Source organism: Mastacembelus armatus, chromosome 11 (assembly GCF_900324485.2).
Source record: "Mastacembelus armatus chromosome 11, fMasArm1.2, whole genome shotgun sequence".
NCBI classification, from domain to species: domain Eukaryota; kingdom Metazoa; phylum Chordata; class Actinopteri; order Synbranchiformes; family Mastacembelidae; genus Mastacembelus; species Mastacembelus armatus.
This window is the reverse complement of record NC_046643.1, coordinates 9,548,546-9,567,841: the sequence shown is the minus strand read 5'-3', so window position 1 is coordinate 9,567,841 and position 19,296 is coordinate 9,548,546. Positions and strand designations below refer to the sequence as shown.

At 40.7% G+C, this 19,296-nt stretch overlaps 1 protein-coding gene across 1 annotated transcript in view; it reads right to left on the bottom strand.

The window, feature by feature from the left end:
• Window positions 1-8,834: 8,834 nt before the first annotated feature.
• kcnh8 (potassium voltage-gated channel, subfamily H (eag-related), member 8) overlaps window positions 8,835-19,296 on the bottom strand; it is a 41,471-nt gene continuing 31,009 nt past the window's right edge. Inside the window, exons 11-16 of the mRNA XM_026300182.1 lie at window positions 16,045-16,259; window positions 14,401-14,433; window positions 13,158-13,432; window positions 12,558-12,673; window positions 12,195-12,274; window positions 8,835-9,332 (exon numbers count right to left, since the gene is read on the bottom strand). Coding sequence (XP_026155967.1) covers window positions 8,835-9,332; window positions 12,195-12,274; window positions 12,558-12,673; window positions 13,158-13,432; window positions 14,401-14,433; window positions 16,045-16,259 — 1,217 coding nt within the window. The remainder of the gene's footprint in view (window positions 9,333-12,194; window positions 12,275-12,557; window positions 12,674-13,157; window positions 13,433-14,400; window positions 14,434-16,044; window positions 16,260-19,296) is intronic.

The window sequence follows — 19,296 nt, the reverse complement described above, 5'->3', positions numbered from 1 at the left end:
CTTTTGAATTCATGTGTAAATCCTTTGTGCACATTTCTAAGAAAGATATTGCTACACCTTAATGAACAGAGAACTGGATCATAGCAGATTTTCCAAATCACTGACCATCATGACCATTGTCCAACAAATGTAAGCTCAGGGTAGAGGGACTTTAAGTGACGCATAGTACTCAAAAATTATTCTAAATAAAATTGTTGTATGTAAATTATTCCTGATATTCTGATTTCAGTAGTGGATATGGCTTTAAGTTAAAATATATTCATCTTGTCATTTGATTTTTGTTAGTTTTTTTGTCTGGTTTTAGTAAAACAAAAGCTTTTGTTAGTGATATTTTACTCATTTTTAATATATGACTTTCACCATCTTTGCTGTGTACAGATACGACAAGTGTTGTTTCACTTTGCACTGTTGCTGTTAGCTTGTATGTTTAGCCAATCTAAAAGAAGTATTGTCATACATCTGTCAACAGCAGAGGGAGCCACCTGCCTTCATAATCTAAAACCCAAGCAGATCATCTTTTCATTTTCTTTGTTACACACAAATAACCTCCCCTGTTGATTTGATTATGATGATTCTCACTAAGATGTTGTCATATAAACTTTCTTTTGTCAGAGCTAATCTACATGATGATGATAGTAGTACTAGTAGTAGTAATAATACAGCAAGCCTATCCAATGTACGTGAAGTAAATGCTGTCCATAGGAGGTAAAGAAAACAATATTATGTATTTTTAAGTTCAAGTATTCAAATCATGGGCCAGTAAAAGCATAAGTAAAGGTGTTATATAAACTATTAAGCTTAAGGTTGAGATGGCATCTGACAGGCAGGAAAGACCCTGAGGTCATCCTCAGTAACTCGCTCCTTGCCCCAGGTGCTGAGTCCTAATTTACCCCATAAACTCAGTCACACAGCAATGCTCTTCTTAACCCATGGTACAAGTAGCCCAGTCAAGTACACAGCACCTTTTCAGTAAAAACAGTCATATGGTATGTCTGTTTCAAGACACTGGTCAGTGACTTGGACAAACATGAAGCTGAGTAGCACGTCTTCTCTCAGTTACATACATATGGGTTACTGAGTGTTTCTGAGCAAGGCACAGACTCATTGCATGATTATTTTTGCTGTGAGGAGCAATCTATATTTTCTCAAACAGTAAAACATTACTGGAAGGCTTTTTAGACACTCAGTGACTATTTGTAACTGGTGTTGACCATAATTTTTCTACATTGCTACCATTTCAGTGACAAATAGGTCTCATGAATTTGTTACTTTAATTTTACAATTATTTAAACAATTACTGAGTTACACAAAGTACCATCGCTAATTTATGTAGAAAAAGATGCCATAAATTTTTTAAATTGTGGATGACATTTTGGAAAACCAAAGAAGTTAGTATTAACATTCATAAAACATATGATACTGTTGAAGTATTAACAGCGTTTTACGATTATTTCTACATTTAGTCACCTTCATCAAATGTCAAAGCTGAACAAAAGTTTAGTTTTGCAGTTACTTTTGTGTTTTTTTTATAAATAGCAGTGGAGTTTGTAGGACCACAAACAACTGACCTTCTAAAGTTGCATTACATCTCTTCAGTGGTGAGTGTTTAATAGTGAAATACTGGGTGGAGTGTCACTTTACAACTGTGTGATAGTTGAATCTGTAATACCATTTGGATAATGAAACCTTTTAGGCTGCAACTAGAAAATGCTAAAGTACATCATGTGATGAGTAATATGATCTGTGCATCAGTGCAGGGCATTTTTTTTAAATTTCAGATATTTAATGAGATTGTTATTCAGCCTTCCATCTAACGTCTAAATATGTCGGTTGATGACCTGGGCAAAGATACAATACCTTGGCACTGATGAAAGCCACATTCTCCTATTATTATAAAATTATTAACATCCCAAGTTTTGAGTCCCATATTTCCTGTTCCTTTCTAATGCATAAGGCAAAATAAATGCTCCAGTGATTACACACACATGCATATGCTTCTCCTCTAACGCTTCCTTCCAGCTCCCAAGGTGAGACAACTAATATCTGGACTGAATCCCATTATAGAGCTTTATTAGATTCACTCCATTAAATCCAGTTTTCATGTCTTGATCAATTTTGGTGTAGCTTCCACGACAGGACAGGCTCGATGCACAGAGTGTTGTCTAGTCTACTTTCTAAAATAAAATAATTCGATAATCTGAATGGAAGACCTGACCTGATATTCAAACCCGAATCCAATAGCATTTACAGCATACTGTATGTTCAATACTATAAGCCCCATAACATTTGATAACCAAAGGTGCCAAAGTTGTTTTTTTTGTCTATGCATAAAAGGATCTTGTTACTTTTAACACATTTTGTGACATTATGTTTTTCATCTCTGTGGAATTTTGTGAATAACATCGCAGCGTCTGGCTGTGGTTTGTCATTTTTCCAGTTTGCTCTCAGCTGTCCATTGTACCGTAAATATTTCCGTCTGTCTGCAATCAAATGCTGCTTCTCCAGAGACTCTGCTGCTGTTCTCCCTCCAGTCCAGAAACTGCCCTCCTTCTCTGTGGCTGATTGTGACCTTTTCCATGCCCTTCACCCCCCCCACCACCCTGTCTCCCATCAATAGCACCTTTCATCTCTTCTCCATGCTGAGTGAGTGTGGTGAACACAGTGAACATCAAACACTGATGGCTGCTGGGGTTTTCACCGGCGGTAGTCACGGGGTTTCAGTTCTTTCCTCTTCCGTACATAGACACATAAACACACACATCTTCGAAAGAACCGGTGTGATTCAGATGGATGTCAGCTGCTCTGGTGCAGGAAGCTGTGGCCTCTTTATGAAGATCCATGGGGCTATTTCACTCAGGACGGAGGTGGCTGTACTTACTGTGCGTACCTCAAAGAGCCTTGGGTCTTCTTTACACAGACACTGTTGTTTCCAGTGATTCGTAATGTGCTTGTTGTGCAATTAGGTCTGTGCGGATAAGCCTCCGGAGCCACCACTGACACAGAGCAAAGATTAAGTGCATTAAAATGTGACAAAAACTTGGCTTGCAGCAGCAATTAAGGCCAGAGACAAAAACAGCTTTTGAGTGTCTCATCTAGAAAGTTACTGGTGACACAAACCATTTATAAGGAAACGCTTTAAATTCTGAGTTAGTGTTTCAATAATACCCTCATTTCTGTGACACATTATAGAGTTTAAAAAATACAGTAGCTCTTTCAGGGCATAAACATATCAAGAATTGCTCTCTTGAGAAAGTACTATGTAAGCAGCTATCACACATCTGTTCTTCTTTTGTATGTGTTGTATATTGTCATGCACAGATTCGCACACTCTCTCAGCAAATAAGCACATTTGTATTGCCCACAACCTGCTCATCCCAGAGGCAACACACACACACACACACACACACACTGAAGATGACGTATTTCTGCACCTCTTGAATACCTAAGCCTTTGCTGCGGTTACCCAAGTGTACCGCAAGAGGTCAATACATTACAGTATTAATTTATAATCTGCACTGATGGTGTTATGTATTTGTACACTGGGGAGTTTTCTTTCTAAGGGCTTTTATCTGTTCAGTTTAGCGGCATTTCATGTTATAACACTAGTAACAGTGTGCTCAAATCAAATTTAATGTTTAGAGATTACACTTATTGGTTCTGCAATAAGGGAAGTGTTGCATTAATTAGTCTGCCAAAGGGGACTAAAAGTGAAATGTCACTTTACACTGGAGGACTCCATACCTTATCTAGTCTCGGAATGCCTTGGGGACCGCCATGAGAGCTGGAAATCATAGAGGGACGTCTGGACTACCTTACCAAACCTGCTGCTACAGCAACCTGACTCTGGATAAGCAGTGGAAAATGGATGGATGGAAATTTGCACTACTACCATATAGCCCCTTATTTCTCTATTTACCTCTCAAAGGGCTTAAAATCAAAAACACAAAGTGGACGACACATAGATACAGAACAGACATAATGGAGAACAGAAAAATATATGTAACCATTAGTGAACATGAGAGATTCAGCCCAAAATACACAGCTTAAGTAACCTTTCCATCCATCCATCCGTCATCTATACCCACTTATTCCTATTTAGGGTCACAGGGATCTGCTGGAGCCTATCCCAGCTCTCTTTGGGTGAAAGGCAGGGGTACACCCTGGACAGGTCACCAGTCCATCACAGTAAGTAACCTTTCATAAAATATAAATAAAGATAAAATAAACATGTCATAAGATTACACCCTTTCCTGCCAGAGAGATGTAACCAGTGTTTCTCTCACTCTCTCTTTTTTGGGGAGGCAAAATCTGGGCCTGGAATTCAGTGGAATAATGCAGGGCACCATCTTTGACAGACATCCATATAAAATTTATTGCAAACAAAACTATGGAATATGAAATAATTCATAAATATATGTGCATATCTAAAAGGTATACATAAACCAGCCATAAAATATAAATGTTATGATATACCCTACGGTACTCTTCGGCTAGTTATCAAAAACACACCATCACACAACAGAATGAAAAGTTACATCACTCACAGCTGTTTGCTTAAAAAGAGTAAAATGCTGCCAGGTGTTCACAGACAGAGAACTTATTTCTGTACTCTTCTATGAATGTCTGAACATTTTAATCCAGACCTATGAAAGCAACAAAAGAGGCAATTTAGCAGCTTTTCCAGCATGGGCATGGCAGGACCTACAGCTCTAAGAGCAGAAGCCACTATTAATCTATAACTCTGTCATGTGCACATTGTTCTGCCATCTCTACAACCACCACCACTTGTACCATGGCACCCAAAGGAGCGGACTCATTCATCAAACACACAAGATGTCCTGCAAGCTTTCTTCTCCCTTCCTGCTTTACACCAGTGCAAATATAATAGTTAGGATGTGCAAGCAGCTGTCATCTCACCCAGAGTGGAACAGATAAATGTAAAGCCCTTGTGTGGAGAGTTTTCTCCGTATTTTACATGTGTCAGACATAAACATAATGTGGCCTTGGTTCAGCAAACGCACCCCTTTTCTTCAGGAACCAGCCTATCAGAGCTAAGCAAGGGCTGAATGGGAACACCACACCAGAGCTGGGAGATTACAGCATATTTGCATTATGTCCTTGGAGATGAAAGAAGAGAAATGGACAGACTTTTATTACCTGAGAGAGGAGCTCTCACCTTCTGCACAGCGATGGTGTTTTTTAGTGCTGAAAACTGGGGCGAGGGACAAGTGAAGAGACTCTTTTCGCTGGGATAAAGTGCTCATTTGAATGGAAGAGCGAATGTGTGTGCGTGCATCATCATTTCTGTGAGTGTTTGGATGAAAAGAGTGGACAGAGATGAATAGTTGCTGTATTCAGGTCAGGGCCAACATCAAACAAAGTGACTGGAGTGGAATAAACACATACATGGACCCACAGCAGAAGTGTGAATATGAAACACAGAGTTAAGTGTACGTTAAGTATAAAAATTATTGCTCAGCTATCAAATCAGTTCACACCCCTCCCTACTATTATAACAATTGTTTTCTCCTTATTGCATTTTTTAGCACATTCCCCCAGTCACTCCGTCCCTCCGACTCAGGCCCAACTTTAATCGAAATTCATAAGTGGTGGGAAAAAAACACAGTATGGGTGCAGAGGGGGAAGGCAGATGGGCCTCGGTTTGTTAATGACAGATAAAGTGGGAAAGCAGTGAATAAAAGATGAGTTTGCTAGCAGGTGGAGAAAATGATGCATAAACAGTCAGGATGGGATTGTCTGTACACCATTAAATATGGATGTGTCTTCAGGACCCTGAGCTAAATAACAGCATTCCCATAGATGAGCTGGGGGTGCTGCTAAATACACAAAGACTCATTCTCAAATACAAGCTGCCCACCTACAAGTCCCTTCTCAGTAAAACACACAAGAAATTGTGTGTGGGGATTAGTTTGACTACACATACCTTAACGTTCAGACACACACACACACACACACACACACACACACACACACACACCTCAACATAGTTATATCTGCATCATAAAGGCAAATACAGCCTCAGTCTACACCCATTAAGTGTGTTTCTCCTGCATCCCTGCTGAACTTTTGTATTAGACACATTGAGTGTTCCCCTAGCTCCACTCCCTAGCACACAAACGCACACACGCAAACACACACAAACACACACACACACACAAACACAAACACAACACGTCACCAGGTGAGAGCAGCTGCACCTTTGACAGGTGTGTCAATGTGATCCCCATCACACATGCTTACTCAGTTTTCATCTATGTCACCAGTGGGACACGACGATTGCTGTGCTTTCACTTCAGATGAACCGGAGCAGCAGCTAACCAAAGACACACACACACACACATATACACTCACAGGTGTGCGCAAACAAACACACACTGCTATCATAAACAGAGTGTGGACAAGCAACAGTCTTGCATGACAGACATCTGGCATTATTAGTTTTGTGTTTTTTTGTGCACATGAACATACAGTAAGTGTTGGTGTAGGAATAATTCAGCAACATGCCAGTTCTACATCATTAACATGAATATGAGGCTGTCTTAGATGCAAAAGTGTCAATTTAATATGCATATCTGTGGAATAACCTGAAATGATTAACAACAAGCTATGAGTTGAGAAGTTTAAACAGCTGCACCAGTCTTAGAGCAGGTTAAGGGTTAAATTGTGGAGCACTTTGACGATGTTTGATGACAAGATGCTTGAAAAACTGCTGATGTTCCTTTCAGTCTCGGCTATACTTGGTGTTAGGTGCTAATTAGCAAACATTAGCAAGTTAACATCATCACAACTAAGATGGCTTCAACGAGCTTTGCGTGCTACACAAAAATGTGTGTCTGCAAACAAAATGTCATTAACTTGATTAAATTACTTTGACTTCATTAAATTAAGTAGTTTTTGAGCAAACTCATCATGACACATTTGTTATTTATACTCCGTGTTCCTGAAACTTATCAGGAAGAAAAATTCAATTTTGACATAAATGTGTATGCGAAGACTTCAAAACTTACCAAAACATAAAGTGTGTTAAGGAATATGCTGTGTATTTGTTTCAGAAAAGAAAACGAAGTGTATTTCCTGACTATGAAGATTTGTAATAACCTCTTTCCAGCTTTGATTGTTTCTGCAAACCAAAAAAAAAAAAAAAAAAACAGGACATAACAGTCATATTTGGCATTTATTAGCATAACATTTTTGTATCTAATAAATATCAAAATGTTAAAGGAAAAAAGTTTGATTACAGTACATTCCATTTGCAGAGAAAAAGGGTCAAACCTACATGAATTTGTAGATCTGTCGGGCCAAGGGTTATGACCTTTTTCCTGGTTTAGGATCGCATTGGCTGGTACCAGCAAACAGCACTGCCATAACCTCAGATACAGTAGCATCATTTACTGCCATCCCACACTTTTGCATCCTTTGAGGTAAAAAAATACATTTTTAGAATTGATACATTCATAGAAATATAAAAGCCTCTTTGTTTCCTTATTGTGCTTTTATGTGGGAATATTGCCTTCACTTTGAACAGCTGAAAAGATGGATTTCCAAACTTCATAACCCTGGGTAACAATCAGCCTGCACCATGGATCATGAACCAATTTAGTACTAGTGGATCGCTCCAGGCCACTTCACAACAGGGGCGAGTACCTTGTGCCTAAAATTATCCAGTTGTTGAAACTGAAACTGCAACCACAATATATGCATCAGTAAATTCCAGGTTCAGATATTAAAAGAATGAACCTTGTTTCCTTTATATAGATCATAGATAAATGGCAAGCTGGATTTCCACAGGGTGACATGCAGCATGTTAATGTGTGTCTACAGGCACTACTCAAAAAGGCTCAGAAAGGCATGCAGAGAGAAAGAGAAAGAAGGAGGGAGAGAGAGTGGTAGATGTATGGAGAGAAACACAAAAAGAGAAACTGTGAGGGAGAGTCCCTGTGCTCAGTGTGACAGATGACAGCAGGGGCTGTGCTGCCCAAGGCATAACATACCCCTGCAGCCCCAACCCCTCCTCCATGCACCTCCATCACCAACCCCCTTAACCAGCGTCTTTCACTCTCAACCCCCCCCCCCCCCCCCCCCCCCCTTGAGGGGCAGGTCGCTCTCCTCACACAACTCTCTGTCCTCCCAGTAGCCACGCACTTGTCCAGGCAATCCAGAGCAGTGGGCATAGGTTGAGTGAGCAAGGAAATTAGGGTTAAAAAAGGAGGCAAATATGGGGTTGGAGGAAGAATGCTAAATGCTTCTACTCTTTCTCTTTTCTTCTTTCCACCCCCACCACGCATGAACCCAGCCAACCTGAAACCATCTCTAGCCAGGAGCAAAAAAATAAAACAATGAAAAAAAGAGGACAGAAAGAACTCTCTCCTCTACCTCCACCATCTCTCTTGTCCTCCTTATGGTATAACCCTGTTGTTGCTCTCTAAAGAGACCTTAGGGTGGGTGGGTTGCAGGTTGGGGGTGAGCTACATTCATACAGCTCCACAAACCTCTAAATCCTGTCTAACAATACTACACTTACAAAAGGTAAAGCTAACACACCTAAACCTTCTGTACTTGTCATGCAACTGGATTTTTCTGCACGTGCGACAAAAGAATACAAAAACTAAATCTGAATTGCATCCCTAAAAATGTCCTCCAGTGATACAAGGGGACCCCAGATGAGCAGTTTGATCTTCAGTTCAGGAACCTGTCCCAAAAAATACCCTGGAAAATGTCCTGCAGAGTCCAGGAAAGTTCAGATTGTTAGGTAGCTCCCGGCCTGCTCCTCAAGTCCAGTTCAAGGAGAATCCCCAAAGCTCTAAGGAGGGCTCTCATCTCCCCCCGTCCTGCGGAGGTGGACTGTGCACCCTTGACCTGATGGTGCTGGAAGCCCCGTCTTTGAAGTGGGAAATCTCTGGTGAACTGAGGGGTGATGAAGGCATTTGAGGGTGTAAATGATGCACTGCTGAGATAGGGGTTGGAGGTGGAGTTGAGCTGTGGATAGATGGGTGCCCCAGCTGGAGGTCCTGGGGTTTAAGTGTGAAAGAATCCACATGGCATATTGGATCATGTTGCTGGGGAATAGTGAGGGGCGAGGAGGGCAATGACATAGGTGTGTCTGTCCAGACGGAGGAAGTCTGAGGGGAGGAGGGTGGAGGGTAAGACTGAGGCGGGTTCAGATGGGGCAAGTATGTGTGGTGTGCTGGGGAGCAGTGTGTGGGGCAGACTACTGCAGGCTGAGGCACTGATGACATCAGGGTCTCCATGAGTTGAACCATTCTCTTCATGACTTGTCCGAGGTCAGCAACTTCCCTCCCGAGAGAGCTGACCTGGAAACAGAAATACAAGTCTGCTTTAATTTTAAAAAGAAAAAAAAAGAGGCTGTAACTATCAGTAAACATGGCATAAAACCCAAATTCAAGTGATTTATCTCAAGTTAATAAGCAGCCTAATATCTACTACAAGAAAGAGAAGACGTCTAGTTTCTTATCCAGGCCTGGATGACTTAAAGACCATGTCCATGTCTTATGTTGCTGGACGTGTTTGACTCGGTCACCATGATGGCATCACTGCCATGTAGCTGAGCTTTCTGCTTACATAATGAAGACAAACCTTCTAGGAAACACTAATTACCAGGAACAAAAAGCCCCAGGGTATACAGTACAATGTCATCATTTTCAGGTCAATCATTTTGGGCCTAAATATTTCTGTGCCCTGCCTGCCGTTTTGCATGTAACATCATGCTGCTGTGATTGGTCATTACATCGACGGGCAGGGGGGCGACGGGTAGAGGGGGTTGATTAGTGGCTCCGTGCATGTGACTTGTGCAGACCATGAAGCTCTGCCAACATGCCATCTGCTGCTACCAGTCAAAGCATTCATGACCATTCATCAGGCCAGTCACCCACATCAGTGCTACTGGGCACACATCAGCCCTCAGCAGGACACACAACTCCAGGTGGGAACTGCTCCGTTCGCCGTGTGAATACGTCAAGATATGATTAGGCTGAATGCAGACAAGTATGTTGTGATGACAGATCAACCCAAGATGGGAGCCCCCTCTTCCTCTCCCAGTGACACACATTGGTTTGGCATACATACACACATATGTGCATATGTTTATCCTAAATAAGCACAAATATTCACTTTTCTAACGCTGACATTGGTGAATAGTACACACAAACATCTTGTTTTTGCTATTTTTGCTATCCTTTTACATCAATGTTGTTTGACTTTGATCTATCATTCTGAGTCCCTGACAACAGTTTTAGGAGAACAAAATATTTCCTCTCCTCACTCACAATTCACCCATCTCTCTCCCTCTCTGGAGTGGCTGATAAAAGCCTGGGTCTAAGCTCTGGCTCTGATAAAAATAGAAAAGCTGAGAGAGACAGGACAGTCCAATCTGACACGCTGTCAACATGATTCCAGTACTCCCACCTCATAGACAACCATCTGTGGAGATGGTCCGACAAAAGAGCAACCAGATCAGAACCCACTGTAGCTACAGGTACATTTTCATCCCCCAGAATTTGGATCAGCATCTTTACTGTAGATCATATAAATTCATACACTACCTTAGCCCTGAGAGTTATAGAAATATGTGGATCTGAATACATTTATTAACTGATTTATCATGATTACCCAGCAGGCCTCACTTATAGTTACAGTTTATAGTAAATGCTGTGCCAAAATTGAGTTCCATAATTTTTTTCAATTCCTTATTTTAAAACTGCATCTACTACTTTTTTCATTAACAATGGCTAAAATAACTATGAATATGAACGGGGCTGTTCCTAACATCTAAGTAATTACCATTCAGTTCTCCTCAGCTCTGCAGTCTATGATTTTGGTTCAGTCTCATTACTTTCCTTTGCAGCCAACTAGCAGGATGTTTTCTGCGAAAAAAGCTTTCATAAGTATCTGCCCAGTTATAAACAGCATGGACTGATGAAGCTAGAAACTAGGTAGAGAACAGTGGTTCATTAAAATACCAGATGAATACCAAAGTGCCAGATGTTTCACTCAGGACTTTGTGGAGATCAGCGCAGAGCTACGAAAGTAACCAGTGACCAGGAACATGACTCTAAATGGGTTTTGCTGTTTCTGTGCAGCTGCTGGGTCTGCAACATATTGCTAGTGTGTCAGTGTTGTGTTCACAACTTGTTCTGCTACTTCCCAGTGGTATAAAGATTAAAGTAATTAAAGATACAGGCTTTAATTATTTGATTTTCTTTCTTTTTATAAAAGTGGCCGACTACTACATTGAGTTCATGGCTGTGTCATGTAAACACAGCATAACAGACTGTACATTGAAAAAATGGGTTTATGCCAGCAGAAAGAAAATATCCTCTTCCTAAATAAACACATTTCAGTGCTACCTGCATGCACCACATAACATGCAATATCCTAACTTGTCATTTTTATTTGTTTGTGTGTTTGTGGAAGGAGCAGATAAGCTTTAAGCCAACACCTCTTTTCCATCCCCTATGGTGATCGGTGTGGATGGATCCAAGTGAGAATTAACAACCAACAAGACCATGCTGAGAGACTTCCTGTCAAACACCGGTAACCCACAGAGAGAGAGAAAGGACAACAGAGCCACTGTGTGTAACTGTTAAAGTGCTGAGCCACTGGCACATACTTCTCTTTTTTATCCTTTTCTTTTTTTTTGCCCTTTTTGTCCTCTGCCTTTTCTCTTTTTGTGCTCTATTTTCCATTTATTTTGCATTTCCTTTTCTCACTGTGTCTATCTCCTGATCCCAGGTTACACATGGAGGCTTAGCAGGAGGAAGCAAACAGCCCTCCTCACCTGCCAAAAGTCTAATGTCGATTTAGCCACCTGCCAATCAAAGCCATAGGATACAGCACGAGAGACTGTGTATTTCAAGCAAGAAACATGAGCAACTAAAGTCTTTTAAATGTCTTAAAAAAATATGACGCTACATAATACCAAGGCACAGTACATCTACTAATTCCAGGTGAACAAAACAGATTAAACACCATCGATCAGAACCTATACATTTTAAAAATCTTTTCTTGGATCATTATTTCTCTCAATACAATCTCCATCATGTGCCGGACATGCTGGCATAGCCATATGGCTTGTGCTTACCTGAGCTCGCTCGTCAGTCGCTCTCTCTCACCACACAAACACTCTCACACACACACACACATGCTCTCAGTCCTACCTGCTGGTCGAGGTGTCGCAGTTGTCCCCTGGTCTCCTCTGCTTTGGCTGCAAGTTCTGCTGTGCTGATCTGCAGCATATCTGTGACACAAATTAGGCACGAAACAAATCACTTCAAGCATCAAACAAGAACTACAAATCTACACCCAGCAGTTACTGCATCAGGGCAGATAGATGATAAATAGTCTACACGCCGACAGAAGATGCAAAGTCACATTAATCAGCCTCATTATACGACGGTACAGCAGGGCTTTGAATGGGAGCATTTTTCACTTTTCTAGGCTGGTGGGAAGTTGCAGGCATCAGAAATGGCATTAGCTCAAATTTTAGAGGTAAACATCTTTGTAAAGTATGATAAGATGACCTGTGGCAGATGCTGAGGCACTAGGTGGTTCATTAACAGGACAACCTCGGGTGGTGGACAAGGACAAGGCCTGGGAACTCTCCATCGCCCCAATGTCTTCAGTACCATATACTATCCTGCACATACAGACAAAAATGTGCATGTTTTAGGTTATTGTTGATGATACAATGATTGTAGAGTAAAGGTTTTGAGATGACACACTTGATAAAGTAAATTAATTAATTCTATGAATTAATCCAAAATGATACCAAAATCCCAGAAAAAATACAAATTTAGATGTGATATTTGTGTCAGATGTTTATTTGCATGGTGGCAAAGCTGCAAACCTTTGAGCGATCCAACCAAATATGAAGAATGATTTAAATTCCTCACACAATAGTTCACACTGTACTATAGGAGACAACGATGCTGTAGCTTCTGTTTCTGACTACATTCAAATAAACAAATAAAGCTCATATATTATATATATATGGGTTTTGCTGTTTCTCACTTATGACACTTTAGAAGTACAGTTTGTACCACTGTGCTAAATAGACATGAGACAGCATCACAGAGGTGCAGACACAGGCAGACAGACAGATCACTGGTGATGAAACTCACCTGGAGCTGAGGTTGGAAGGGTCTAAAGTGGTGAGAGTAATTTCCTGGATTGTCCTCTGAGACCTCCTGGCATTCTGGTCCATTGACTTCTGGTTAGGTTGTCTCATTGGAGACTTTCCACCTACGGCCCTGTTGTTCACCGCCCGGGTTCTCGCCGACGACAACGATGTGACCCTGTCTTCCTCTTCCTCCTCCTCATCTTTTACGTGTTCCTCCGGAACCTCGACGATAGGCGGATAGCCTTGAACCACTTGCCCGTTCCGTCTCACCCCTGACTAGAAACATGAAAGGAAATCAAGTTGAAAGCAACAACAAATATCATTCACTTATGATTCGAGGACAGAGGCAGAGAGTTGACATTAAATTAAATTCTATTCATGTTGCCTCATTTGACGCATCAGCCTTGATGATGCCAAATTTACTTGGACATATCTCTCAGTTTTATTTCACTGACATCCTTCCTTTTTCAGTTCCCTCTAAAGATGCTGAAACTGTATTTATACAGTTAATACAATTAACCTGAAATACAGAGAGGTTACAGAAACATATATATGTACTCATCAGTTCTTATTAAGATCACAGCACTCAGCTGGATTTATAACTGATAAGGTTGACCTAAAAGTCCAAGATCAACGGCTTAGGCTGCAAATGTGTCCTGCAGAATAATGAAGGCAACACTGGTGAACTCTGACATCAGACTTAATAAACACAGACACATGCTATGATGCTGATCAACTGTAAGATGAGGATAATTAATCAGATATTGTAACAGAAATAAGATCCACAGTAGCCTATTGATCCTCCGCCTATGACCCCCACTCTCTCAGAGGAAAACAACACCATGAGGTTAATGGTTCGGACGGCTGTATTGTTTTTGCTGTAAAATATCAGATTACAGATTCTTATATTGGTATTATCTGTGTAGTCTCAACAATGAAAGAGCAGCGTGACAGCATGTAGGCCATTTTATCTCCATCCATTCTGGGCCAGTTGTGATTTAATGACTGCTAAATCATTTTGTGCAGAATTGATCTTTACAAATGTATCTCCTTTTGAAGGTTAATGTGAGATTGAGTTTATTTTCTGTTCCTGGCTGATTAAAATGTTGTGGACAAACAGGAAGCAGCAGTCGACTTTAGACAAGTCTTTTAAGTAAATGGTACCTGTCTCAAAAGGGCATATTGCCATCAGACTGTAAATCATCAGTCAGCGTTTGTGTGTGTGAGTGCTTGTGGTTTAGTACCTGAGTATCTATTGTGGACAGTCTGGCCTTAACCTGGAAGAGAGGAAATACACAGTAAATGAACTGCAGGAAATAGCAACTGAGATGTGGCCCATCTTTTCTCAGTTTTCATTTACAGAGGAGCTATTTCACAAGGCTCGGGAGTAAATTATTTTCTAAAGTGAACACCAGAATACAATACATGATTATATGGCTTTCAGTGATGCAGTGCTGGAAAATATTTCACTTCACTACACTAATAGTATTGTGCAGCACTCGTATGCAATACAGTATTATCCAAACATCAATCTCAACCTCTCAGCCACAGACACACCCTGAGCTGCCTCCTGCCTACATTTTAACTCCACTCAGTCCTGAGATTTGAGCTGCCACTCTCCACATTAGCTTCACCTAAAAGCCCTGAGGCAGGTAGAGTGTGCGTGTCTGTGCGTGCACGTGTGTATGTACACGTCTCCGTATGGTTTTGTAGACACATTTTGCTCAGATACTATTCTTGTGTGGACATTTTAGTCTTGTAAGGACATTTTGGCCAGTCCTCACAGCTTTGAATGGGTTTTTAAGAGGTAAGACCTGGTTTTAGGGTTAGGGTTAGAATATGTTTAGGGTTGGGGTTAGGCATTTAGTTGCGATAGTGAGGGTTAGGGTCTAGAAAATACATTATGTCTATGAGTGTCCTTGCAACTATAGAAAGACATGACTGTGTGCATGTGTGTGTGTGTGTGTGTGTGTGTAAGTGGGCCAGTGGTGTTTGGGCAAGAGAGACGTAAACACCTGACTGTAATTACAGCAGCACGGCTCCTCCAAATATTTTTCCCAATCTCTCTCTCTCGTTTCTAGTTTCTCTCTCACTTCTTTCTTTCCAGCTTTTCCCTTCTTGCATTCTTTGCCCTTGTGTTTGCCTGCAAACTCCAACCGTTCTTGCTTTTCTCTCACTCAACCCATCAGTCATTCTCGTACATTATTGCACTACATTAATTCATTATACAGAAATTGGTAAGTGTGTATAAAGTGTTTGTTTTGCATGTGCCCCTCCCCAAACTACAATAAATAAATAGATAAACAAATAAAATGTGAATCAAAGATGAAAACTGGGAAAATCTGATTTGAGTTGTTTTTAGTTCAGCCACTTACTGCTCTTTTTAGGTACTTTGAGAGACATACATTGAGTAATCACTTTCCCCATTTTGCTCTTCTCCTATTAAAAGAAGCTTTTTGGAAATTGTGAACAACAGGAGGACTCCATTAATGGAAACTACAGTGATCTTTGTTCTGTTGCAGCAGAAAACATGAACATTTGAGTACATGGGGACTTTTAATCAAGGTGAAAATGGGGTTTAAAACTGGTACTTTAAAAAATGCTAAGCCTTAGTTACAATGCAATGAAATCAGTATTTCTTAATCACCTCAACATATATAAAACATACAATTAAAAAAATGTAGCCATTTAAAAGTATTTGTACTAGTTCTGACCATCTCATATGTGCATGTGTGAAAGGGATTTTAGTTGAATACAGAGACACTTTCCTCCATTAGCAGATGAATTTGACAACAGCCTTCTAGTGTTTCAATTCTGCACACAGAGTACATCATTCTGCACAGCAAAGCACAAACATCCAACAGTACTATAAAAGACAATGGACTTACATGTGTCTCATGTCCCTCCCTCAGGTTGTATGTGAGGTCCTGCTGTAGGTCCTGCACAAAGTGGTGGGAGTATTCAGGGTAAAGGTCCAGCACCTCGTACAACCCCTTCAGGTTGATACACTGCAGGTCACAGTAGGTAAGGGCTTTCACATCCGCATTGGTTTTTATCACACGGTCATCTAAGGACAGGTTTGCCCCTATAAGGTCTCCTTTACCTGCTCAGAGAAAGAAATGCACATGGTAGGCATAATGTTTACATGGTAGTTAAATTAGATGAAGATGCAGACATGTGTCCACAAGATATAGACTGGATCCCAACCATCTCCAGAGCTGTTGTTCTGCACTTGACCCTGCCTTCTGATCTCAATCACTGGCTCATTACTTTTAATTAAAGAGTGACAAAAATACAAAACAACGTTTTAAATGTCACAATAATCCAGCAAGTTTACTATTGTAAATACCACAATATTTATTGATGAAATAATAAATGTAATCATTTTAGAGGAGCCAAAAAAGTGTTTTTCCCACCCTGGCAACTCAGAAGCTGTTTTCATTAATGGCTTAAATCTGCTCTAAAAATTAGCAATCACCGCTGTGACTGAAAGTGTGTTTGAACTGTTGCCATATTCTCGACATGAGTTTGTCTCTTTTAATTACAACCAGGGAGCAACAACTGAGGCCAGCACAAAGAAATGAAACTGGCATCAAAACTATCATTCAGCCATCATTCAACAAGCCTTACCACTTAGTCATCTGTGAGCGCATCGACTGTTGAGAACACAAAGCGTGAATGGTAGTTGAAAAAGACAGAGACAGTAGATCACTCTTTATGGTCTTATTGTTATTTATCAAACAAAATCTCTTCCACTGCTTTTACAAAATGTTACAGTTTGAGTAAAAAAAGCTGCGACAGCTTTTTCCTGTCCTCTTCATACATGCAGGACAAAGTACTCTGTTAGTGTTAATGCCCCTAAAGCAGTGCTAAAATATTCATTATGGTCATTGTGAACTGTGAACACTGCTCATTTACACCACAGCTGATGGAGCGGCAGTCGTGACTGCTCTTATTTCCCTCCTCTCTGTCTCTCTTTCTCTCCAACTGTCTCAGTCCTCTCCGTCTCAGCTCAGCCTTTATTTGTCTCCTTCCCTCTCTCCTTTCTAGATTTCTTATTGGTGCTATATCAAAACTCTGTCATTGTCATCTATTTCCTCATCATTGCCTCTCTATCTGTATTCCTTCTCTGCTCCCTTTATTTTTCTCCTTTCCTTCCTTCCCTTCTTTGTTCTTCATTTTTTACTTTCCTCTCTCATTGTTGTCAACTTTCCTTTATTCCCTGCTTTGCCTTTTTTTCTCTTACTTTCCCCATTCCCTTTTTCATTATTCCCTATACTTTTTCTCCTTATCTTCCTTTTTTCCTGTTTTTGTTCCTATCCTTCATCTTTCTCTTTGGTTTCTTCATTGGTCACTTCATTTCCCCCCCTCTCCTTTCGCTTCTTCCTGTTGTTCCTAATTCCTTTCCCCTACCTTGCTATTTCCCCCTTGTTTTATTTCTTTCCCTGCTGCCTCCATGGTTCCCCCTTTCCTATGCTTTCATTTCTTCTTTTATACTTCCTCTATTTTCATTATTTCTTTCTATTACTGCTCTGTTTCATATTGCTGCACATTTTTTGTCCTTCATTTCTTCTTTCCTTAGTTTTTTCTTGTTCTTTTTACCCTCCACATTTTGGGTCCTACTTCCTTCCTTTTCTACTTCATCTGAAATCAGCTCAGCTGTATTAACACACTATTGACTGCTCTTATCCCATGCTGTCACACATTCCCTATGAACCCTCTACTAGTTTCCTTTTCCTGTCTCTACTTTAGTCCTCAGCTCTCCCAACCTACCTCCTTGACTTCCCTCAATCCAGTTTTGTTTCACTTGTTTGAGATATTCCACTACACGCTTTCCTCTCTTCGTCAACCTTCCTGTCTCTTCATCCTATCATTCTCTCTGTGTCATGTATCTCAACGTGGCCTCTCACTCTCACCCACTCTCTATTATACGGTGCTGAGCAGTGGCTATGGACTTGTAGCGTGACAAGGAAGCGAGGGATCGAATGAACATACACAGAAAGAGAAACAGATAGAGGGAAGCTTTTTTTCTCTCTCCTTCAGTCAGACACTCAATGTCAGCCTGACCTTCTGCACAGTCAGCAGGCGAGCACAGAGACAATGCTTTCCGCCTGTCAAGCCCACACATACATATGCACTCACCCACATGCACAAATAAACGCCATTGTGTGTACCAGTAAACAATTCCACCTACTCGTTGCACACACACACCCAGACACTGACAAACAGGTGCTGAGACAAACAACAGGTAAGAAGACACACGACCGGAACACAATAACAAAGCTCAAGATAAAGATTGTAAATAGTGCTCCAACAGAGACAAAGTGATGGATGAAGTTTCAGATTCCCTTTCCCTCTTTCTATTACTGACTCGCTCACACACGCTTACACACAAACCTTCCTGGCACACACATGGTTGTGGCAGATTGGTCTATAACTGTGTGTCATGAAGGTCAGATAACAGAAGCCACTGAGGTCACACAGTACAAGAGGCTATGTTGCAACAGCAGAAGTGCATGCGTGGGAACACAGCTAGAGCGATGCTGGTTCTTTTCTTGTTTCAGATTTATTTTGCTTTTGGGTGTATGATTTTTTTTTTTTTTCACTATATCCCCAAAAATTCACAGAAACTGTGAGCATCAGTTTTGAGTGGGATACTCTCCAGCACTCACCAGGTGCAAATTTGTGTGTATGCAGTGAAGGAAAGATGTGATGGTAACAAGCTAGAGTAACCATCTGTCTTGAGTGCACCGAATTAGCTCCAAAACCATTTTTGCACCAGAAAGATACCTCTATAAATCTCAACACGTACATACTTGAAATGTTTTTCCTCATGAGCAGTTTGTGATAAAATAAAAAAACATCATCCTGTTTGGTTAAAATCAGCTCACAAATCTTGCCATCTACCATTGGTTGCAATATCTTGTCTTTTTTTATCCTTTTTTTAACAAGCACCCATTCCTTTTATGCTTTTTGAAAAAATACAATTTAATCTAGAGTTCCTTTAATTAGAACTTCACATAATGACTCCTGCTGACTCCCTTTCAAATGTGCATAAAGAAATCCAAAGTTCTTGTATTAGCTTGGGCTGAATTGCAGCTTTAGTAAATGTTTTGGAATCTCATTTCTTCATTAACGAG